Raw genomic sequence first — 25,385 nt, 5'->3', positions numbered from 1 at the left:
TATATTTATATCTATTTATATATATTTGCATTTGGTTATTTTTGCACTAGTTTACCTGTCAGATGTGAAAAGATGTCCATGCTGCATTTATTTCCACTTTTACAGCATTTACCTGCACTCAAACAGCCACACCTGCACTCTAACAGACATACCTTCACTCAAACAGCCGTACCTGCACTCTAACAGCCAAACCAATTTCCTGACGATCTTGTTTTGGTTTCATGACCTGGACATGCGACGGTGTGAGGTTGAAACGATATTGAGCGTCTGTAGCAATTTTGCCTGAAACTAGCGATCAAATCTTTAAGTATCATCTTTTAATATTGCCTTAATAACCCCCTTTTCCGCATAACCTCACAAAGTAACCAACATATTTATCTAACAGTCTGCATGTTTATACAATGATCCGAGAGTGGAATAACACAGCGTATTGTGGTAGAAATATATTTATATCTATTTATATATATTTGCATTTGGTTATTTTTGCACTAGTTTACCTGTCAGATGTGAAAAGATGTCCATGCTGCATTTATTTCCACTTTTACAGCATTTACCTGCACTCAAACAGCCACACCTGCACTCTAACAGACATACCTTCACTCAAACAGCCGTACCTGCACTCTAACAGCCAAACCTGCACTAAAACAGTCATACCTGCACTAAAACAGCTATACCTTCACTCAAACAGCCATACCTGCTCTCAAACAACCATACCTGCTCTCAAACAGACACACTTGCACTTGGCTATATCTTTGCTAAAACAGCCATACCTGCTTTCAAACAGTCATACCTTCTCTAAAACAGCTGCTCTCAAACAGCTAAACCTGCACTCAAACATCCACACCTGCACTCGGAACAACTTTACCTTCACTCAAACAGCTGCTGCACTAAAACAGTCATACCTGCACTAAAACAGCCATACCTGCACTAAAACAGCTATACTTGCACTTAAACAGAAATACCTGCTCTCAATGTCTTTTGCTTGTATTTTTTTAGCAATCTTTCAAACATTTAAAAACACCTATTTTCTTTAATAGATAATATCTGATGTAAAACAAGAAAATTAAGCAAGACCACATTCAGTTATATAAAATATTTATTAAATGAGTTATTGTAAAATTATTAGACATATAAGAAAATAAACATTACAGATAGTATGTACTTATCACAAATATGCTAGATAGTAATTTTCTGTATATTTCATGATCTTATGAAATAAGTAAAAAAAACTTGCACATGATTATTGTAGATTGTGTAACTTTGACAGCTGACATTTATTTCACTTCAGTGCCATATTGAACTTTTCATATTTCTTCATACATGTGAAACATTTGATGGTATTTGAAACCTATGATGGGGCACAACTGCAAGTTGCATCACATTTATAAATATCCTGAATGTAAAAGGTGTTAAACATGAGTAAAACATTTTGGAGAATTGCAAACAAAGTGTCTCAAATCTCAATATAGTGCCACTCTGATGGTAGTGAGGTTTATCAGCAAGGCATTGATCGGTATTAAAGGCGTCACTAATTCATGTTCTCGGTTTGTTCCTTTACTCGCCACGCAGCATCCATATATTTTGTGATGGCAGTATTCTGGCGAAAGAAATTTATCCTTTTGTCAGATCTGTCTTGATCAATCTTAAAAGGAAAAAGAAATGAACAGTACATTAGAAAATGAAGCTAAACATTTGTGTTCTTGGTAAAAGAAATTTAAAAATACAACAGATTCATGTAATATATTTGGTTTTGCCTAAATTTTGAGTCTATTTTCAACTTTTACATCAGCTGGTTTTAAATTGGATATGTTCAGCTTGTCAGTAAACATCAAATAGTGATGCAAAAAAAATGTGGTGTAGTCTACATTTTGTTTTGACAACTTTCTATTACATTTTCTTTTATGATAATATTTCAACAGTACCGAATTTATTCCCATATCCCGTTGAAGCAAAATCATTGCATGGGATCACAAACATTTGATAAGAGATGTCTTGATACATGTTCCTGTTTTATATCTGCATCATTGCCGACTTAGGAACTAACTTCGAAACAAGGCTAGTGTTAACATTAAAACATAATTGAGGTATATCATTCCAAACAACAAACCAGAGGTTGAGTTATCCATCCATATTCTTGAGCTTCTGTTTGAGGAAAAGAATATTTCTTTACTGGTTCTTGATTTGCTCGTGCTATCACTTTTTTGAAATGTGCTGAAAATGTGAAATAATTTGGTTTAGAACAGTACAATATAAACTTGAAAACAGAAAGCACTCATAATCTGTATAACCTCATATGTACATACTGGTCACACACAGAATGTAAATAGTACTACAGTAACTGCAATTTTGATCTTTCAAGCATGTACATAAACTTCACAGTCCAATGCTGATGCAAATATACTTGAATACATTTATTAGCCTTCATCTGAACAAGTGACTTGCCAAATATCACTGTTTGGTATCATCATGGTTCTTCAGAAGTGGTTGATGTTTTAACACATATTCATTATCACTCATTAAAATATGCAGATGTTGGTCAAAATGCAATGTATGATTACACTGAATACCATGGTTCTGTGAAGGAGTTTTTAACGTGTCTGGCAGTTAAATGAACTGGTCATTCATTTGAATAAACTCAATACCATATCATCCCAACAGACGACAGTTCAAATATCATCACTAAAGTACCATGGCTCATAAAAGAAGTCTTCTAAAGTATGTATTATGTTATTTGGGCTGGTATGGGAAGTGTTTGTCCATCAATCAACAGTTTAGCTAACAATAATATGTTTAAATATCTCTTGACTTTGAAAGCAACTTGGTAAGCATGTAAAATATACAGAGACATATTAGGCAGAGTTGGAAATGAGCAAAATCTGTGCATAATAAAAAATGGTATTGCACTCTGGTAGGTGGATGGCTTTTGCACAATAACTTAATCAAAGAATTGAACACATAAACAGCTCAGAATCTGATGAAACTTGGTAAATATGATGCTACCTGTAGAAGGAAAGTTTGAATTTGAGGATAATTAAGTGTAGCACTTCTGAATTGCTTTACCGGTTAATTTTAATTGTTAAAAAGTGTTAAATTATTGGTAAAGGAAGGCAATATCTATAAATTAATTTGTTGCATGTATGGTGTGCCTAGACAATGAAAAATGTCTAATTGTATTAAAGGATATAGTCTTTCTCGTAGTGAATTTGAAGTAAAGGGTAAAGTCCCTTTCACAACATCCTAGAAATATTCAATTTTTACTGAGTAATAGTACAAATGTAGTGTTTCTTCTTGTTACTTTCCAGTATGCACAAGAAGAATTTTAAGTGAATTTGTTTGACAACATGCAGAGCCTCTTTAAGGCTTCTCCTGAAAGGGTACACTATATATATATACATTTACACAGAATAATAAGGTATATTTACAAAACAATCGATAATTAATTACTTATTGAGATTATTGAAATAGATGAACAATTTTCTGGAAAATATACTAATCATTTTCAAGTAAGATGAATCTATTAAAAAATTTCTCAACTTTAGATAATATAAAAGTATTAATTTCTGGTGATAGTTCATTATCTCCTGATGTAAGTAATTTAAGACTAATAAATCCTACTACATTATATATTTCACAAAAGTCGAGCCTGAAATCAGAATAATTTGGACAGAAAAATCAAAAATGATCAGCATCTTCATGCAGTGCTCCACAAGAACAACTGCCATCTTGAATAAGGTGGTCAGTAAATTTATTGACGTTTAAGTCACTTGCTTTGTGCGTGATTTGACAAAGTATTATATTAAGATTCCTAGGATTGCACTGTTTAAAGATCAGGGAAATATTATCTACCTTGGTACTTGAAGTAAGTGGTTTTAAGTGAATCACTTTGCTATTAAAAGATCTAAGTTAGTTTAGCAAACACTAAAATTTTCACCAGTCCTGGCATGAAATATGCTAGCCCTTGTTCTAAAGATCACTGATTGTATTATTGTAATGACATAAAAGAAATCTTAACTACAATATTATGTAGTTTGAAGTGCCATTAGACAATTACTCCTGACATCAATACTTACTGTCTTCTTCGCCTTCTTCAGTGTCATGTTTAGAATTAGGTTTCCCAGATAAGGCATGAACTGTAATGAAACAGAAGTATGTTATAAAGATGTTTTTTGGGGTGTAGTATTAATTGTAGGGTTCCTATGTTTTTAGTAAACCTTTCTAATTTTTTATGCGTTTTATACTACACCAGTTTTTAACAAGCACTACTTAAGTCGGGACATTGATTCCATACAACCAGTGCAAGAGAATAGGCTTCAAATCTTGAATCTCTCTAATGAAATGCCATATTATCTACACACAATCATTACAACTAAAATGGTGATCCCTTGCAAACAGATGCAGAGACACAAGCCTATGTATGATGTTCAAAATTGTGAACAATCGGGTAGCTATTAGTAAACACACTAGACTTATACCAGCAACCAGGCAATCAAGGCATACCCATCACCAGTCCTTCCAAATACCACATCGCAGAACCCAGGTCAGAAAACAATCCTTCTTTCCACGATCAATATCTGAGTGGAATAAAATCCTACCAGATATCATAGCCTCCTGTTCTACTACTGAATCTTTTAAATCTGCTCTCCTGTCACTGTACCCTCAAAATTTAATCTATATATCATTTTGGCTTTCTTGCAATCGACTGAATCTCTTTCTCCCTCATGACATTATCTTCAACTTGTTGAAATTGGTTATTATACCATTTAGAAGTAGAAGTAGAAATCGGCATTTGATTAATCTTTTTATGATATCTTGTTTCTACAGTGGGTTTTTTCATCCATATATATTACATATGTTCCAAAAATCGAGCATATGTTAATTCTCCCTAATAATCTAGTAACATAATTGTTAAAGTTACAAATATTATGCAAGATGTTGTTAATGATTGAAAACTTAATGATTTTTATGATTTACAAACAATAGTGTTATCAACTTATCGGTTTAATTTCAGGTAAGCCAATGCTCTCGCAGAAAACAACCTAGTGCGAAACGCCCAGTTAAAAAGGGTAAACTGTTTTCATTATTTTCCTTTCTTCATTCTTCAAATAAAATGCAGATCCTAATATCATGATATACAATCATAAACACTTACTCGCGACCAAACTTACTTTTCTTGTAAGGATTTACACTGAAATTTGTGTATAGAATTTGATGTCTCTGTTCTTTCATTATAGTTTCACAAAGAATGGCGTTCTGATGCACAAAATTTGGCGGATCTTTCTCAGATTTAGCCGCCATAGTGATGTATATCTATAGTCCGATCACTGTAACAAAAATATATTCCTAAATCGACAACACATTCATTACCGGAAGTGACGTTCAGTGTACATAGTTGCTACGGTTACACTTGTATTAATTTAATGAATATGATGAAAAAATAATAATTTGTTTGCATACATAAGCTATATTTTTATATATATCTTAAGAATACAATATTTATAAATTAATACAATTTATTAAATATTTTTATATTTTCCTCATAGCCGACGCCTTCCCATGATGCACTAAATCCTCCATATTGCTTTTATGGAAACTGGAAAAGGTGTAATATCGAACGTCGAATCGTTTGTTTATATTTTAACTTAATCTGTAATCTTTCTATAGGTGAGTGTAGTCGAACGATAAAAACCTTCTTTTAAAATCAATCTGTAATATAATAATCGAAATATACCCATTTTAACTACAGATAATTCAAGGAAAAGTAGGAATGTTCTACTGTTGTTTTTGTTTTGACAGTACGGATGATAGCTGACGTTGCTTGTTTTGGAAAATTACGTTGGCCATAAGGCTACCCCCTATCAATGCTATCTATACCCTCCTTCCTTCAAAGTGTTGAAGTTGTTAATGTTTATCAATTTATAACATTTTCTTATATATTGAGAAACAAACGTTTTTTTTAGATTACATGTTTCTCTGAAACCGTAAATTGCAGTTGAAGCAAATTTCGATTGGCCTGTCAGCTGGTGTCGGCTCTGCTAGTCATTCAGGATTGCTCGCATTGGCATAGATGACGACGATTATTAGAAAATATCAGTTTATTTTTTGTGTTTTTGAGTCTTCTTGAAGGTGTACTATATAAATCCTCAGTGCTCCAATTTGTCTGGTGCTGTTCTACCAAATATAGTAGTTGGTGCTATTGATTGAATAATCTCTGTCTGGTCAAGGGATTTTTCACCCTTGTTGCCAATGGTGCCCATTTCAATATACCCATATAATTAGTCCTCTAATATTGAACAAAATGGCAAACTCCAAAAGTTTGACTGTTCATGACTATACAATTACTACTCCTTAAAACACATAGAGTTGAAAAAGACTGAAACCAAACTTGAATTTCGAGTACCAAAAAAATCAGAATATTTCAGTTTATTTTTGGGAAAAAAAATGCTGAACTCAAACAAGTTAATCAATTTCCAGATTGAAATCTTCATGTGTTGAAAGCAACTTTTGGAAAGTAATATATACAAAAACATCTTATACAGGTTCTGAACATCTCTGTACCAAAATTAACAAAATAGTATCAAAATGCTGGTATATGGTATAAAACTACAACACTGGAGATTAATCGCCAATGCAATGACCAGGAATCTCATGACCAACGCTATCTGGTGACAGTCGCTATCTAGAGTTTTGAGGTTCTCTATAGGAATCTTGGTCTTGTTATTTCATTTTGACAGTCAAGCTACTACATATTTGCATGCAATGATGATTTTTGTAATTTTATTTTCTAAACTAGTTACAAAGAAATGAGTGATTCTTCTTGAACAACACAAACAAAATGGATCCAGAGTATGAAAAAAGGCTTTTCAGACAGCAAAATGGTCAGGTGTCGCCATATGCTTCCGTAAGTTGTGATGATAGAACTGTTAATCAAATATGTATGTAAATGTGTAAAAGATGTGGATTAATTAGGTTGCTTTACAGGCGTCAGCTGTAGGGAATTTCCCTTTAGCTCAGCGGTAGAGCATCAGGCTGGAGAGCCAATGGGCGCTGGTTCGAGCCCCAGCGGCGGCACTATCTTTATCAATTTTCCTCGCCCTATTACACATGTATATTTTGTAACATAAGTGAATGTAATTTATGCTTTAATTTTTTATTTTTTTTTATATGGTTCAGCATTCTATTACCAGGCGATTACCCTGTGAAATACTATGCCAAATATTAATGCACCCAGCACAGTACTCTATCCACCTGGTCACATTATAGTGACAACAGATATAAACCAGTTATTGTGCTTACCCTTCATACTTGACATCCAGCATGTAATACCAATGAACTTTTTTAAGGAGTTGGTAAGTCCTGATCCATTAAAACCCATATCTGTTATATATATAACAACAAGAAAATTAATGTTATTTTTCATTAATTTCAGCCTCTTTCATTGAGTCCGAGCCCAGTTGCATCTCCTAGCAAAGATAAATATGGAGACAGGTTCATTCCCAGTAGAGCCGGAGCAAGTTGGCACATTAATTTCAATATGTCCAAGGTAATTTAGCTATAGTTCAATTCTGATACATGCTCATATATAATAATTCAGTTACAAACAGTAATGTCTGACGGGAGAACAATCTAACGATTTATTTTATTTTAAAGTAATGATATTGTTGGAATTACCAATGTGTCTTCAATTTACTTTTCAGTGGATGCTTTGTATGCAAAGATTTTTCTTTTTGAAAAAGCTCCTAGTAATCCATTTTTGCATTCACCATGTGATTTTATATAATAATGATTCCGACCCCATAGCCTTTAAATTGTACTTGCATAATGGTGTGTGTTAAAATTGTCATTCAGGAGAGCCCTATACCCTCACCAACACCTAGTACAAAATCAAAAGAACAGACGACCAGTGACAACGTTAAGGATGGACTTGCATACTCTTGTCTTTTAAGAAATGAATTGCTGTCTGCAGGAATTGAAGATCTGAAGGTATATTTCAATTCGATCTATCACAACTTCTTGGAAAAGTTAAATTGTTGTCCTCTATTTCCTCCATTTGATATTATCCAGTCAGATTTAATGAGATTGAAATGTGGCTTTACCATTACCTTACAAGATATTTAGAAGTGAAAAACCTTGTCGGCGATCTAGACTGATGAACCACTTTTTTAATTCGTCTGACCTGAAGTGAAATCGAGCATTAATCGACAAAATGTTGCAACTTTCTTTGCAGGATCAACAACCAGATGAAAGAAGAATTCTGGTCCCAAAAGAGAGCAAAAATTTATTTCGGGTAGGTATATTTTAGAACATTGTTCAACAAATAACCACAAGTCTGTCCAAAATACATGTGCAGTTCCTTTTTGTGCATACACACCTGCCAATGATTAAAAATATGCCTAAGTAATCCTATCCTGCACAATCTTACACATTTAGCTGTTGCAGTTGGTCAAACTCGGATCTACACAGAGTCTTTTTAAAACTATTATATTAAACTGTTAACCTTTAGTTTGGAATCGTGGTATAAATTGTGATTTAAGATGTGACGGGCATCTTGTGGAATGCTTAAAGCATCTATCATGTGAATTCTTTATGACATGGCCTAATCACCCTACGTATACATGGTTCACCAATATTTCATAGTTAAATTTTGTATAAATGAAAATATGAATGTTTGTTACGTTAAGTTTCATTTACGTCTTTTTTTCATTGAAAGTATCATGTACCCAGAAGAAGTCTGGACTTCAGTGATTCATCACCATATTCATTATCACCAGTCGGTAGCAAAAGTCAGAAACTTCTGAGATCGCCACGCAAGGTAAATAGTTAATTTACAGAGGATAAATTACTGTTTTGTGGTAAAAGTACAAAGTGTACTTGGTCATCTATTTGAATTCAGAGATGTACTGTTTTATAAGTGTAATTTGACAATAAATTGATCTATAGTTGAACTTTTAATTTGCTTTAAAATGGTTTCCTTGTTTTACAATTCTTTGACTTGTCTTAATATTTCCATTAGAGAAGAACAAATGTAATGTTTATGACTGTTATGTAATCCACAGGCTGTCAGGAAGATATCAAAGATACCATTCAAAGTTCTAGATGCGCCAGAGTTACAGGACGACTTCTACCTAAATCTTGTCGACTGGTCATCACAGAATGTGTTGAGTGTGGGGTTAGGCACTTGTGTGTATCTATGGAGTGCATGTACTAGTCAGGTAATTTATAAGTATTGTGTATGGATATATTCAGTCGCACACAGTTTCACATAGCTATCAGAAAGTATTTTACAATATTGACTGAACTTAAAAAAGTCTTTTACATGAATTTAAACATCTTTTATTGTCTGATTTGGTACAAAGGGATATGGCACAAGTTATTACAACTTTCTGAACCATCTCCTATCAACAATACAATCGCAAGTGGTTCCATAGACAGAAAATTTTAAATCATTGAGAAGGCACCAATTCAAATTATAATCCAAAATCGATCAATTTTCCCTTTGTACTTTCTAACTCTGATTATTGATTACAAATTCTATAAACGATATAATGGGTGTATTATTGAAATCAAAATGTCAAATAACACAGTGTAAAGTATGCATTGAAAGGAAATAATTCTTATGAATTGTACTATATGATTGACAAAACAGCCTAGAAAGTGCTTGAAATCCATTCATTTTAAAAGAAAGAAATTTGATGCATATTTTACAACTCTGTCTATTAAATTATAAACTGATTATACAGTTTATCATCCATCATTTTACTTTCTCCGACTACAAGCTCATTATCAACTTTGATTTTAAACTGATTGCCCATCACAAATGGCAGGTTAACTGATTCATATATATGGACTGGTACAGTTACATCTCTACTTACCCATGTTTACCATGTGATTTTTAAGTATGGCTGACTTATTTTCTAGTTTGGTTGTATTCTTCTTTATAGGTAACCAGGCTCTGTGATCTATGCAATGATGGGGACACTGTAACATCGGTGTCGTGGTCAGAGAGGGTAAGTTTCTTGATGGAGAAGTGTTCTTCCTACATATTTTGAACATGGTGAAGCAAAAACTTGACCAAGAGCTCATGATTTACGAGAAATTTTGAATGAAATTTGATTTATTTCAATTTGAATTGATTTATTTCAAGTATCAATATATTTCTTTTAAGTAGAATTTACATCCTGTCATGGTGTAGACTTCTATTCAGTTTTAAACATTAATTTTTTTCACAGGGTCATTTGGTAGCTGTAGGGACACACAAGGGTTATGTGCAAATCTGGGATGTAGCTGCTACAAAGAAACTGAATACTCTGGAAGGTCATAGTGCTCGTGTTGGTAAGACTTGATCAGAAATGCATTATACTTATTATAAATTAATGTGTCTGTAGTTGGTAAAGTTTCCACAAAAACTGACTGACCATCAATATATCTGATAAAACATTTTATTGATCACATCCATCAGGAACAATGTGTTTGCAACTGAACATGTTCAGCAGTTGGTGAAATACGTGTGGTACTTGATTTTCGTATTTGTATATGGAGCACCTTTAAAATAGAAGCTCAAACTACTAGACCTTGAAATAATAGAAAAAAGACAAATACAATATTAACATCCTAAATACAAGGTATCTATAGCACGTTTTGTCGAGAAATTGGCAAAAAAACTAGGTATGTTTGACCTGTGCTTCTAATACTTGGACCATAAAAGCACATTTACAATGATAAACAAGTGACTAGTTAAAGCATTCGCTACATGATGGGGAATTTGTTGTTAACTTATTTTCGGGTTAAATAGGAGCCCTTGCCTGGAACACAGATGTGCTCTCATCAGGAAGTAGAGACAGGCTGATTCTTCAAAGAGACATACGAACACCTAGCTTAGTACCCGAACGCAAATTGAGTGGTCATAGACAGGAAGTTTGTGGACTGAAATGGTCACCAGATCACCAACATTTAGCCTCAGGAGGCAATGACAATAAGTTGTATGTGTGGAACATGAACAGTACCAGTCCTGTGCAGACCTACAATGAACATTTGGCAGCAGTGAAAGCTATCGCCTGGTCCCCCCACCAACATGGTCTGTTAGCCAGTGGTGGGGGGACTGCTGACCGCTGTATTCGCTTCTGGAATACATTGACTGGTCAGCCGCTTCAGTGTGTAGATACAGGATCACAAGTGTGCAATCTAGCCTGGTCAAAACATTCAAATGAATTGGTGAGTATTTTGCTCTTGGTCAGCATTGCTTTTTGTTTCCCTGTTTATAAAGTTGTAGTTTCAACTGATGATATCTACTACACTACTTTTATCAATAAATGAGACACAATAGTTTACTATCTGCTAAATATTGAAGCAAGTTTGTCAATATTATACCTGTGATTGGAATTCCATTATACTTGTTATAACTTTTTGACATTTAGCCATTTGGGCTATTTAATTTGGTAAGGGGGGTAACTCTGGTAATGATACGCTAGCTGATGAAATTTTGTATCATTGTTATCTTATGTATTAAGTTTTTTATCTCACTTTCTATTTCCAGGTCAGTACACATGGTTATTCACAGAATCAGATACTTGTTTGGAAGTATCCATCGTTAGTTCAGATAGCCAAACTAACAGGACACACATACAGAGTACTCTATCTGGTAAGTACATATGTATACAGGGTACTCTATCTGGTAAGTATCATACAGGGTACTCTATATGGTAAATATTAACAGGACACACATACAGAGTACTCTATCTGGTAAGTACATACGTATACAGGGTGCTCTATCTGGTAAGTATCATACAGGGTACTCTATCTGGTAAGTATTTACAGGTCGCACATACAGGGTACTCTATCTGGTAAATACTAACAGGACACACATACATAGTACTCTATCTGGTAAATATTAACAGGACACACATACATAGTACTCTATCTGGTAAGTACATACGTATACAGGGTACTCTGTCTGGTAAGTATCATACAGGGTACTCTATCTGGTAAGTATCATACAGGGTACTCTATCTGGTAAGTACATACGTATACAGGGTACTCTATCTCGTAAGTATCATACAGGGTACTCTATCTGGTAAATATTAACAGGACACACATACACAGTACTCTATCTCGTAAGTATTTACAGGTCACACATACAGGGTACTGGGTACTCTATCTGGTAAGTACATACGTATACAGCGTACTCTATCTCGTAAGTATCATACAGGGTACTCTATCTGGTAAGTACATACGTATCCAGGGTACTCTATCTCGTAAGTATCATACAGGGTCCTCTATCTGGTAAATATTAACAGGACACACATACATAGTACTCTATCTGGTAAGTACATACGTATACAGGGTACTCTGTCTGGTAAGTATCATACAGGGTACTCTATCTGGTAGGTACATACGTATACAGGGTACTCTATCTCGTAAGTATCATACAGGGTCCTCTATCTGGTAAATATTAACAGGACACACATACAGGGAACTCTATCTCGTAAGTATTAACAGGACACACATACAGGGTACTATATCTGGTAAGTATTAACAGGACACACATACAGGGTAATCTATCTGGTTAGTATTTACAGGTCACACATACAGGGTACTCTATCTGGTGAGTATTTACAGATCACACATACAGGGTACTCTATCTGGTAAGTATTTACATGTCACACATACAGGGTACTCTATCTGGTAAGTATTAACGGGACACATATACAGGGTTCTCTATCTGGTAAGTTTTTACAGGACACACATACAGGGTACTCTATCTGATAAGTATTTACAGGTCACACATACAGGGTACTCTATCTGGTAAATACTAACAGGACACACATACATAGTACTCTATCTGGTAAATATTAACAGGACACACATTCAGGGTACGCTATCTCGTAAGTATTAACAGGACACACATACAGGGTACTATATCTGGTAAGTATTAACAGGACACACATACAGGGTACTATATCTGGTAAGTATTAACAGGACACACATACAGGGTACTCTATCTCGTAAGTATTAACAGGACACACATACAGGGTACTCTATCTCGTAAGTATTAACAGGACACACATACAGGGTACTATATCTGGTAAGTATTAACAGGACACACATACAGGGTAATCTATCTGGTTAGTATTTACAGGTCACACATACAGGGTACTCTATCTGGTGAGTATTTACAGGTCACACATACAGGGTACTCTATCTGGTAAATACTAACAGGACACACATACAGGGTACTCTATCTGGTAGGTATTTACAGGTCACACATACAGGGTACTCTATCTGGTGAGTATTTACAGATCACACATACAGGGTACTCTATCTGGTAAGTATTAACAGGACACACATACAGGGTAATCTATCTGGTTAGTATTTACAGGTCACACATACAGGGTACTCTATCTGGTGAGTATTTACAGATCACACATACAGGGTACTCTATCTGGTAAGTATTTACAGGTTACACATACAGGGTACTCTATCTGGTAAGTATTTACATGTCACACATACAGGGTACTCTATCTGGTAAGTATTAACGGGACACATATACAGGGTTCTCTATCTGGTAAGTTTTTACAGGACACACATACAGGGTACTCTATCTGGTAGGTATTTACAGGTCACACATACAGGGTACTCTATCTGGTAATTATTTACAGGACACACATACAGGGTACTCTATCTGGTAAGTATTAACAGGACACATATACAGGGTTCTCTATCTGGTAAGTTTTTACAGGACACACATACAGGGTACTCTATCTGGTAAGTATTTACAGGACACACATACAGGGTACTCTATCTGGTAAGTATTTACAGGTCACACATACAGGGTACTCTATCTGGTAAGTATTAACAGGACACATATACAGGGTACTCTATCTGGTAAATACTAACAGGACACATATGCAGGGTACTCTATCTGGTAAGTATTTATAGGTCACACATACAGGTTACTCTATCTGGTAAATACTAACAGGACACACATACAGCGTACTCTATGTGGTAAATACTAACAGGACACACATACAGCGTACTCTATCTGGTAAATATTAACAGGACACACATACAGGCTACTCTATCTGGTAAGTACATACGTATACAGGGTACTCTATCTGGGAAGTATTTATAGGTCACACATACAGGGTACTCTATCTGGTAAATATTAACAGGACACACATACAGGGTACTCTATCTGGTAAGTACATACGTATACAGGGTACTCTATCTGGTAAGTATTTATAGGTCACACATACAGCGTACTCTATCTGGTAAATATTTACAGGTCACACATACAGGGTACTCTATCTGGTAAGTATTAACAGGACACACATACAGGGTACTCTATCTGGTAAGTATTTACAGGATACACAAGATACCAGATATGGGCTTGGTTATTTGGTATACAAGTTGTTAATGTTAATTTTCAAAAGGGAATTTTGAGAAACATATAATAATAATATTTATATATTTTTTGTAAGTATTGTATATGTATATGGTACTGGATTTTGGTTATGATGGCAGGAATATTCACATTATACTGAATGCCTTTGTCATGTTTCAATATTGATATCTTAATAGTACAGTTGTAGATTAACCAATTATGAATCAAAATGTAGGTATAGTATTTCTTTACACAATCAGGAGTGTACAGGATCTCCAGATCAAGGTCCATCCAGGCTGGTAAATTTGATATCAAGAGTTGTCCAAAAAAAATCAATACTTTTCATCCAATTATATGTTTTATATAGTGTTTACTGGTACTCTTACACTTAATCATACAACACTTCAGCTTGAACAAAAGTGTGACCTGGAATTGGAATGAAAGCAAAGCTTTTGGCCAATTTGTTTAGTTGGTTCTAGAAATAAACTGTGTGGTGGGCACAAAAATGTGATAAAAGAACATGTTAACGCACCACATTTCTCCAGTAAACTGTCCATGTGAAAGACAGGGAGGATGTTACATTATTTTCTGGTTTGTAAGAATAAGTTATTTCATTGAACAGATATGTAGTCCTGGCTCATTTTGTAAAATTGCTGCCTCGGTAACACTTGTATGACACAACTTGTACTGTCTATCGCTTGAATGCTAATAAGGTGACTAGAGAAATTTTTGAAGTGAGATCGAAAATTTACCCATTAAAATCATCATGATGCATATAAAATGTATCTGATACGAGGTTGTTTGGAATGATCATGAACTAATTCATCCAGTTTTTCTGACTAATTGATCATGATTTTCTTTGATCAGTCATGGTTTGACTATAACATAAATACTTCCACAAGTTTTTGAGATATGGAGCACACCTAGTTTCTCAAAAGAACAATTTACCTTATAGTTTTTGCCAAACTGCACTATAATAACACTTTGTATATAGTTTGAAAAAAGATCTACCACAAGTTTTCCATTTTAGTGAATACTTATATTTTATTTCTTTTTTAATTATGCGATTATGATTAATCAATGATCAGTCATTGATTGTTTTATAATTGCCAAAGTTAATTTGATATATTACTGCGTAATTAAGTGTCTGGTCTCTCAAACATAACATAAAATATTTCACATGAAAAAACCCACAGTTTTTAGGATCAAAAATATGTTCTGTTTGATGGGATTTTTAGATGCATTTACGCACTAACATTTGTTATTTTCTGCCTGTGAAGTGCACCAACGACTCCAGCTGAGATGAAAATCTGTAGCTTGTCAATTGCCTGCATCATATGTGATTTATCATTTTAAACAAACATGTGTGTGTATATCACTGAACTGTCTTGCCATTAGTAGTCCTCTTACTGGCTAATCTATGTAGCCCATCTCATTTATTGAGGGAGCTATAGGACACATGTCTAGAATGGTGCACTTCATGCCTTGTTGTAAATAGCAAGGTGAATTGGACCACTGTATGGGGTATCCACACCCCAAACTCGATGATTATGTGTGAAGGTGATCATGAATTGGACCACTGTATGGGGTATTTACATACCTTACTCTATGTTTATGTATGAAGATGAACTAAACCAATATGTAGTTTGTATTCTGTATCACACATCGTATATTTAAAGGTGTACTTGACCACTATAACAGGTATCTCATACAACACACTATGTGTAAAAGTGTAATTGTCCCCAGTACTGTGAGGTGATAACAGTGTCCCTTGTAGTGTGTGGTGATAACATTGTCCCTTGTAGTGTGTGGTGATAACATTGTCCCTTGTAGTGTGTGGTGATAACAGTGTCCCTTGTAGTGTGTGGTGATAACGGTGTCCGTTGTAGTGTGTGGTGATAACGGTGTCACAAGTACTGTGTGGTGATAACAGTGTCCCTTGTAGTGTGTGGTGATAACGGTGTCCCTTGTACTGTGTGGTGATAACAGTGTCCCTTGTAGTGTGTGGTGATAACGGTGTCCCTTGTACTGTGTGGTGATAACAGTGTCCCTTGTAGTGTGTGGTGATAACGGTGTCCCTTGTACTGTGTGGTGATAACAGTGTCCCTTGTAGTGTGTGGTGATAACGGTGTCCCTTGTACTGTGTGGTGATAACAGTGTCCCTTGTAGTGTGTGGTGATAACGGTGTCCCTTGTACTGTGTGGTGATAACAGTGTCCCTTGTAGTGTGTGGTGATAACGGTGTCCCTTGTACTGTGTGGTGATAACAGTGTCCCTTGTAGTGTGTGGTGATAACGGTGTCCCTTGTACTGTGTGGTGATAACAGTGTCCCTTGTAGTGTGTGGTGATAACGGTGTCCCTTGTACTGTGTGGTGATAACAGTGTCCCTTGTAGTGTGTGGTGATAACGGTGTCCCTTGTACTGTGTGGTGATAACGGTGTCCCTTGTTCTGTGTGGTGATAACAGTGTCCGTTGTAGTGTGTGGTGATAACGGTGTCACAAGTACTGTGTGGTGATAACAGTGTCCCTTGTAGTGTGTGGTGATAACGGTGTCCCTTGTACTGTGTGGTGATAACAGTGTCCCTTGTAGTGTGTGGTGATAATGGTGTCACAAGTACTGTGTGGTGATAACAGTGTCCCTTGTAGTGTGTCGTGATAACGGTGTCCCTTGTAGTGTGTGGTGATAACAGTGTCCCCTGTAGTTTGAGGTGATAACAGTGTCCCATGTAGTGTGTGGTGATAACAGTGTCCCCTGTAGTGTGTGGTGACATTAATGCCCCCTGTAGTGTGTGGTGAAAGTGGTGTCCCTTGTAGTGTGTGGTGATAACATTGTCCCTTGTGGTGTGTGGTGATAACAGTGTCCCATGTAGTGTGTGTTGATAGTAATGTCCCCAGTACTGTAGTGTGTGGTGATAACAGTGTCCCTTGTAGTGTGTGGTGATAACGGTGTCCCTTGTACTGTGTGGTGATAACAGTGTCCCTTGTAGTGTGTGGTGATAACATTGTCCCTTGTAGTGTGTGGTGATAACAGTGTCCCATGTAGTGTGTGTTGATAGTAATGTCCCCAGTACTGTGTGGAAATAACAGTGTCCCTTGTAGTGTGTGGTCAAAGTGGTGCCCCCTGTAGTGTGTGGTGATAGTAGTGCCCCCTGTAGTGTGTGGTGAAAGTGGTGCCCCCTGTAGTGTGTGGTGAAAGAGGTGCCCCCTGTAGTGTGTGGTGAAAGTGGTGTCCCTTGTAGTGTGTGGTGATAACATTGTCCCTTGTAGTGTGTGGTGATAACAGTGTCCCTTGTAGTGTGTGGTGAAAGTGGTGCCCCCTGTAGTGTGTGGTGATAGTGGTGTCCCCTGTAGTGTGTAGTGATAGCGGTGCCCATTGTAGTGTGTGGTGATAGTGGTGTCCCTTGTACTGTGTGGCGATCACAGTGTCCCTGGTAGTGTGTGGTGATAACATTGTCCCCTGTAGTGTGTGGTGAAGTGTTAGGTGATAACGATGCCCTTGTACTGTGTGGTGATAACGGGGTCACAAGTACTGTGTGGTGATAACAGTGTCCCTGGTAGTGTGTGGTGATAACATTGTCCCCTGTAGTGTGTGGTGAAAGTGCTGCCCCCTGTAGTGTGTGGTGATAACGGTGTCCGTTGTAGTGTGTGGTGATAACGATGTCCCTCGTAGTGTGTGGTGATAACATTGTCCCCTGTAACGATGTCCCTTGAAGTGTTAGGAGATCACGATGTCCCTCGTAGTGTGTAGTGATAGTGGCGCCCCATGTAGTGTGTAGTGATAGTAGTGCCGCCTGTAGTGTGTAGTGATAGTAGTGCCGCCTGTAGTGTGTAGTGATAGTGGTGCCTCCTGTAGGGTTGGGTGATAGTGGTGCCCCCTGTAGCTGTAGTGTGTGGTGAAAGTGCTGCCCCCTGTAGTGTGTGGTGTTAGTGGTCCCCCCTGTAGTGTCGGAGGATAGTGGTGCCGCTTGTAGTTTGGGGTGATAGTGATGCCCCGTGTAGTGTGGGTGATATGTCCCCTGTAGTGGGTGGTGATAGTGGTGTCCCTTGTACTGTGTAGTGATAACGGTGTCCCTTGTAGTGGGTGGTGATAACGGTGTCCCTTGTTCTGTGTGGTGATAACAGTGTCCCATGTAGTGTGTGGTGATAGTGGGGTCCCCTGTAGTGTGTAGTGATAGGGGTGCCCCCTGTAGTGTGTCGTAGTGTGTAGTGATAGTGGCGCCCCATGTAGTGTGTAGTGATAGTGGCGCCCCATGTAGTGTGTAGTGATAGTGGCGCCCCATGTAGTGTGTAGTGATAGTAGTGCCGCCTGTAGTGTGTAGTGATAGTGGCGCCCCATGTAGTGTGTAGTGATAGTAGTGCCGCCTGTAGTGTGTAGTGATAGCGGAGCCCCGTGTAGTGTGTGGTGATAGTAATGCCCCCTGTAGTGTGTGGGGATAGTGGTGCCCCCTGTGGTGTGTAGTGATAGTGGTGCCTCCTGTAGTGTTGGGTGATAGTGGCGCCCCCTGTAGTGTGGGGTTATAGTGGTGCCCCCTGTAGTGTCGGAGGATAGTGGTGCCCCTTGTGGTGTGTGGTGATAACAGTGTCCCATGTAGTGTGTGTTGATAGTGGTGCCCCCTGTAGTGAGTAGTGATAGTGGTGCCCCTTGTAGTTTAGGGTGATAACAGTGACCCTTGAAATTTTAGGTAATAACGATGTCCCTTGAAGTGTTAGGTGATAACGATGTCCCTCGTAGTGTGTGGTGAAAGTGCTGCCCCCTGTAGTGTGTGGGGATAGTGGTGCCCCCTGTGGTGTGTAGTGATAGTGGTGCCCCTTGTAGTTTGGGGTGATAACAGTGGCCCTTGAAGTGTTAGGTGATAACGATGGCCCTCGTAGTGTGTAGTGATACTGGTGCCCCCTGTAGTGTTGTAATGTGGGGTGATATAATGTCCCCTGTAGTGTGTGTTGATAGTAATGTCCCCAGTACTGTGTGGAAATAACAGTGTCCCTTGTAGAGTGTGGTGATAACATTGTCCCTTGTAGTTTGCGGTGATAACGGTGTCCCTTGTTCTGTGTGGTGATAACAGTGTCCCCCGTGGTGCCTCCTGTAGTGTGTAGTGATAGGGGTGCCCCCTGTAGTGTGAAGTGATAGCGGTGCCCCTTGTAGTTTGGGGGGATAACAGTGTCCCTTGAAGTGTTAGGTGATAACGATGTCCCTCGTAGTGAGTAGTGATAGTGGTGCCCCTTGTAGTTTGTGGTGATAGTTATGCCCCCTGGAGTGTGGGTGGTATGTCCCCTGTAGTGTGTGTTGATAGTGGTGCCCCCTGTAGTGAGTAGTGATAGTGGTGCCCCCTGTAGTGTGTGGTGATAGTGGTCCCCCTGTAGTGTGGGAGGATAGTGGTGCCCCTTGTAGTTTGGGGTGATAGTTATGCCCCCTGTAGTGTGGGTGATATGTCCCCTGTAGTGTGTGGTGATAGTGGTGCCCCCTGTAGTGTGTAGTAATAGTGGTGCCCCCTATAGTGTGTAGTGATAGTGGTGACCCCTGTAGTGTGTAGTGATAGTTGTGCCCCCTGTAGTGTGTAGTGATAGTTGTGCCCCCTGTAGTGTGTAGTAATAGTGGTGCCCCCTATAGTGTGTAGTGATAGTGGTGCCCCTGTAGTGTGGGAGGATAGGGGTGCCCCTTGTAGTTTGGGGTGATAGTAATGAGTGGTGCCTCCTGTAGTGTTGGGTGATAGTGGTGCCCCCTGTAGTGTGTGGTGATAGTGGTCCCCCCTGTAGTGTCGGAGGATAGTGGTGCCCCTTGTAGTTTGGGGTGATAGTAATGCCCCCTGTAGTGTGGGTGATATAATGTCCCCTGTAGTGTGTGGTGATAGTGGTGTCCCTTGTAGTGTGTGGTGAAAGCGATTTCCCTCATAGTGTGTGGTGATAGTGGTCCCCCCTGTAGTGTCGGAGGATAGTGGTGCCCCCTGTAGTGTGCGGTGATAGCAATGCCCCCTGTAGTGTGTGGTGATATTAATGCCCCCTGTAGTGCGTGGTGAAAGTGGTGTCCCTTGTAGTGTGTGGTGATAGCAGTGTCCCTTGTAGTGTGTGGTGATAACGGTGTCCCTTGTAGTGTGTGGTGATAACAGTGTCCCCTGTAGTGTGTGGTGATATTAATGCCCCCTGTAGTGTGTGGTGAAAGTGGTGTCCCTTGTAGTGTGTGGTGATAACATTGTCCCCTGTAGTGTGTGGTGATAGTGGTGTCCCTTGTAGTGTGTGGTGGTAACGATGTCCCTCGTAGTGTGTGGTGAAAGTGGTGCCCCCTGTAGTGTGTGGTGATAGTGGTGCCCCCTGAAGTGTATGGTGATAGTGGTGCCCCCTGTAGTGTGTGGTGATAGTGGTGCCCCCTGTAGTGTGTAGTGATAGTGGTGCCCATTGTAGTGTGTAGTGATAGTGGTGCCCCCTGTAGTGTGTGGTGATAGTAATGCCCCCTGTAGTGTGTGGTGATAGCAATGTCCCATGTAGTGTGTGGGGTGATAGTGGTGCCCCCAGTGTGGTGATAGTGGTGCCACCTGTAGTGTGGGGTGATAGTGGTGCCCTCAGTAGTGTGTGGTGATAGTGGTGCCCTCAGAAGTGTTTGGTGATAGTGGTGTCCCAAGTACTTTGTGGAGTTAATAGATGCCCCCAGTACTTTGTGGAGTTAATAGATGCCCCCAGTACTTTATGGAGTTAATTGATGCCCCCAGTACTTTGTGGAGTTAAAAGAAGCCCCCATGGTTGAACTGGTCCATCCCAGGCTGTAGATCAGCTGGTAGCCAGCTGACTGCTTCTGTACACTTACCAGATATGTATCTATGTTAGCTGTCGTTCCCAGCCACAGCCAGAAGGGATCACATTACCCCATCACACACCAGCCACATCATTAGCCTGAGGACTACAGCATTACAGCACTGACAAATTGTACCTTGATTAATGGGTCATATTAATATGCTGTTGAAACATCATTTGTTTCTTAACACCATCACAACCAATTAGACTTGCAATGTTATCTAGATCGATGTCAGATAGTGAAATTGTGTGTTTAAGGGCTGGAGATGTGTATCTGCTGACATGGTTTATGTCAGTAGGTCTAGTCTGTCGCAATAAAACTAGGTTGTACTCTTAGAGTATTAATATGTTTCACATCTTTTCATCATTTAGGTTAAGTAGCCATGAGGTAGTAGATCAACAACAGCATATAAAAATAGGTTAAAAACTAATTTATACCTCAGTCCTGTATTTACCATTGACAAATCATTTCATCCATTGACAAATCATTTCATCCATGCTTTTAGATATAACTTGTAAACTAACCAAAAGATTTCTTATATCTTTAATATGTATATTGTGTACATAAAATTTGTGTCAACCAATTAATGAAGAAACCTGCATGATTTGTTCTTACCAGGCGATGTCACCAGATGGAGAGGCAATAGTAACAGGTGCTGGGGACGAAACTCTACGCTTCTGGAATGTTTTCAGCAAAACAAGGTCAACTAAGGTAAACCTGAATCAAGTTTTAGTTTTGGAATTTACTTACAATTTGCTCATTCATTACATATTCTGTACAAGTATTCCTAAATTGTACGTATCACACCATACATGTATTATTATTTGGAAGTAATACTGGAAATATCATGACCCAGCTCTAAAATTATCTCATAACATGCAGGATTACTGTGATTTTCTGATTGCAGTTGTTATAATATTGGAAATGTTTTGATTTAATGTGAAAAATCACCTTGTTTTATAACTATTATATAAGTACCTTCGCAGTAGTACATTGTACCTTGGTATATAGTCACACTGTAGCCAATTAAAGAAACTCGAATGAAGAGCCTTGAAATATGGTGTGATTGGGTCTCTTAATATGATGTTTAAATTTGAATTGTTGTCTTCAATGTGCAGTATAAAATTACAAGGATATACTATTAATGTACTTCGTTTTAAGAAGCTCTTGTGTTTCACAGAATTCAACAAAAGTCTTTTTATCTTTTGCAGGAATCAAAGTCAGTGTTGAATCTCTTCACACGAATCCGTTGAAGACTGTACATGTTTTTCGTGACCACATGTTGTGTATAAGGCTCATCTGACACACTGACATAGAGTGTCACATGTTGTGCCAAAGTATTACAGTGTCAAAATGTAAACAAAGTCAACCAGGACAGAGCCCACACAATTTGCACCCATCAGTACATCAGACAGAACTTTATATACGGATGTCATGACACATAATCATTGTCAGAGTAAGGTGTCAGAGTAAGGGAGGCAGGGGATTATTAAAAACACTGTTTCATTGCTGCCATATGGCATTCCAGAGAACTGGTTTTGTCGATGCCATACAAGGTTAATCATACAGAAAAAAGTTTACTTTTGACAGAAACAGCGTTGGCTATTTTCTAATGAAACATTTTGTTAATTTGGATAAGCACATATAGAAGATATTTGACAATACATATTTGAATCTCTTGATAATGGCAAAGCTGTTGTGGTATATTTGTCAATTTGTATTGTCAGTGGTAGAGAATATTGTATGCAAATCATTCATATAAACTCGTTAGATAGAATCAAACTTGTTATTTTACAAAAGTATTTAAAAGAATCCAGTTTAAAAAAATAATATTCGTTGCAAAAGAAATATGCCAGTTGACAAATGAAGGTTAATAATTTAGAAGTACATTGTGTGATAGAAACTTGTAGTGGTAGTGTAGATGTTCAACATGCCACCGATGCCTGTTACCATCAAATGTTTTACTGTTCGTTCAACCATATGATGTCTGTGCTGTGTGTCCATTATATGAAAGGGTTTCTACTGCCAGGTGCAATTCTTGACTTGTTACATTTGCTGACATAAACTTTGTGATTAATGTGATTCACACATGAAGTACGGTGTTTGAATCGTCTCGGTTTTGCTCTGTGGGTAACACAACCTGAGAACATGTTCACTAATTTAATGTAAAGTTTACCAGGCAGAGAGCTTGCCATGTTGTTAATAATTTTCTTGCATACACGTTTTTAATTTATTTTTTTCTTCCCCTTTTATATATATATATAATATCCTGATATTGAGTTGTTGTTTTGCTGGCAAAAATACTCTGGCAACAAACAAAATGTGGCGTAGAGAAGAAAACTTGTTTCCACAAAATAACACCACAAGTATTAATATATAATTGTTGATCAATAAAAGACTGAATATTGTGGACTTTCTGACCTACACTACCTAAGTGTCCCTGGGAAAAGATCAGACTATTCGACATCTGGTTTTCTCACTTTCATTGTACATCCTTTTCAGTCTCCATAGTCCCCATACTTCATATACATACATTACTACGGCTGCCAGTCATCGTGTATTGTCCCAAGTTATAAATCAATCAGTGTTTCATCAAGTCAATAATTTTGGTGCTATATGTTTTTTTTGTTGATTCATTAGATGTGGATGTAAACTTATCTTCACCAAAACTGCCATAATCTTTAGGATTGTCACTGGAAACAATTATTGTGGGAACAAATGAATGTTTTAGTCTCCCTTTTTTTTAATGTATTCATCCCTTCAAGAATTACTGGTTACCCCTCATTTCTGTTTCAAAGATATTTGCTTTCATTTACATTTAACGAGACGTTTTTATGGCCAGTTGCAGCAGTCTGTTAAGTGAATAATTGTCAATAAATCTTTTACTCCAATAATATAGGGATTGACTTAAGTGATCATAAGGCTTATACCTCATTGGAACAATTTCATCTTCATTAGATTTTACAGCCATCTATAAGCATGGCAGTGTTGTAGTTTAAAAGAAACAAAAATGTTAATGTTTTAAATTTTATAGCAAGACATTTGCATTTTACTATTATTGAGGGTTTGAACATTGGTTTGGGTTAACACTAGTTGATTTCTAGTTTTATTTTTAAGAATTGACTTAACCAATCAATCCTGGAACTGTATTTTAAGTTAGTTTATTTTATGAAAGATTTTTAAGGAAAATGTGCCATTATTTTCCTAGCAGCATAATCAGTTGTATCTCAAAGATTTCAGATATTTTCAGGTCAACACTTTCAGTCTTTTACAATGACAACACAAAAGTCACTTATACACTTAGTTTGAAGTTTTATGAACCTCCTTTATCTGGTTAATTTAATTTCTTGTATGTACATTGATATTTTTCATGATCTTAGCAAAACCAGTTGTACTTCCAATTAACCTGTAATTTATTTCAGCCAGAAAGTTGATACTTTCCAATCTGGCCGGTTTTTTCAAGAGTCACAAACATAAGGCTGGTCATTTAATCTTCATCGCATTTAGACTGTTGGTGTTTGTTTGTTAACTCATTCACCCCTGAAGATGCATTTAAACTCATTCAATTTAAAGGTTGGAATAGTTCATTATAAAATTTCAGGGGTGAATGAGTTAAGGGACATGGTTGAATGTATGATGTTTTGTCAGGGAATGTGTAAAGGTACATGTACATTGAAAGTACAGTATCAGAGAACTTAATAAAAAATTAAAGAAAATGTGTTGTTTGATTTCTCTGTTTCTCAAAATTGAAGTCGAGTCTGCAAAAACTCTACAAAATTGACAAAAGAACAGTCACATTCGAAGTAAAAAATTTACCTTTAAAAACTTAACATAATATACAATGTACAAATCTGATTATTATAATTACAATTGAAAACCTTAATATGAGGTCGTAAAATTCAAGATGCGCAAGGTCATTTTCCAAATAAGAAACTAAGGGGCCGTCACTGCACTACATTATAATTCCGGCGAACATTGATCTGTTAAATCTATCGTCTGTATCGCTGGGTCACACTGATGTGATCGTCGGCGAGGGCACAACTCATCACACACTGGTTAGCTTAACGAGTCGTTTTCGAAATGTATAAAAAAAAATTGAGAGTAATAATAAAAATTTACACATTTTATCGTCTATATTTTCGAAGGTCTGGGAATTTATTTTTAGCTTCAAATAGCAGTATATTTTGAAATGTACCAGACGAAAGGAAGGGTTTATTGTGGATGA

At 37.4% G+C, this 25,385-nt stretch overlaps 2 protein-coding genes across 2 annotated transcripts; one reads left to right on the top strand and one right to left on the bottom strand.

The window, feature by feature from the left end:
* Positions 1–1,080: 1,080 nt before the first annotated feature.
* On the bottom strand, positions 1,081–5,390 carry LOC110458539 (protein FAM183B-like). Its single transcript, XM_021510280.1, has 4 exons — positions 5,166–5,390; positions 4,071–4,130; positions 2,108–2,211; positions 1,081–1,642 (listed from the first exon to the last, which is right to left on the bottom strand). The coding sequence occupies exons 1-4, from the start codon at positions 5,293–5,295 to the stop codon at positions 1,529–1,531; spliced, it is 408 nt and encodes a 135-aa protein (XP_021365955.1). The 5' UTR covers positions 5,296–5,390; the 3' UTR covers positions 1,081–1,528.
* A 161-nt stretch (positions 5,391–5,551) lies between these two features.
* LOC110458534 (fizzy-related protein homolog) lies at positions 5,552–24,876 on the top strand. Its single transcript, XM_021510267.1, has 13 exons — positions 5,552–5,661; positions 6,791–6,898; positions 7,427–7,540; positions 7,846–7,980; positions 8,225–8,284; positions 8,708–8,809; positions 9,054–9,209; positions 9,939–10,004; positions 10,227–10,329; positions 10,790–11,208; positions 11,531–11,635; positions 21,779–21,871; positions 22,372–24,876. The coding sequence occupies exons 2-13, from the start codon at positions 6,833–6,835 to the stop codon at positions 22,411–22,413; spliced, it is 1,461 nt and encodes a 486-aa protein (XP_021365942.1). The 5' UTR covers positions 5,552–5,661; positions 6,791–6,832; the 3' UTR covers positions 22,414–24,876.
* Positions 24,877–25,385: the final 509 nt, after the last annotated feature.

This window comes from Mizuhopecten yessoensis, unplaced genomic scaffold (assembly GCF_002113885.1).
Source record: "Mizuhopecten yessoensis strain PY_sf001 unplaced genomic scaffold, ASM211388v2 scaffold1255, whole genome shotgun sequence".
NCBI classification, from domain to species: domain Eukaryota; kingdom Metazoa; phylum Mollusca; class Bivalvia; order Pectinida; family Pectinidae; genus Mizuhopecten; species Mizuhopecten yessoensis.
This window is presented reverse-complemented; position numbering and strand designations above follow the sequence as displayed.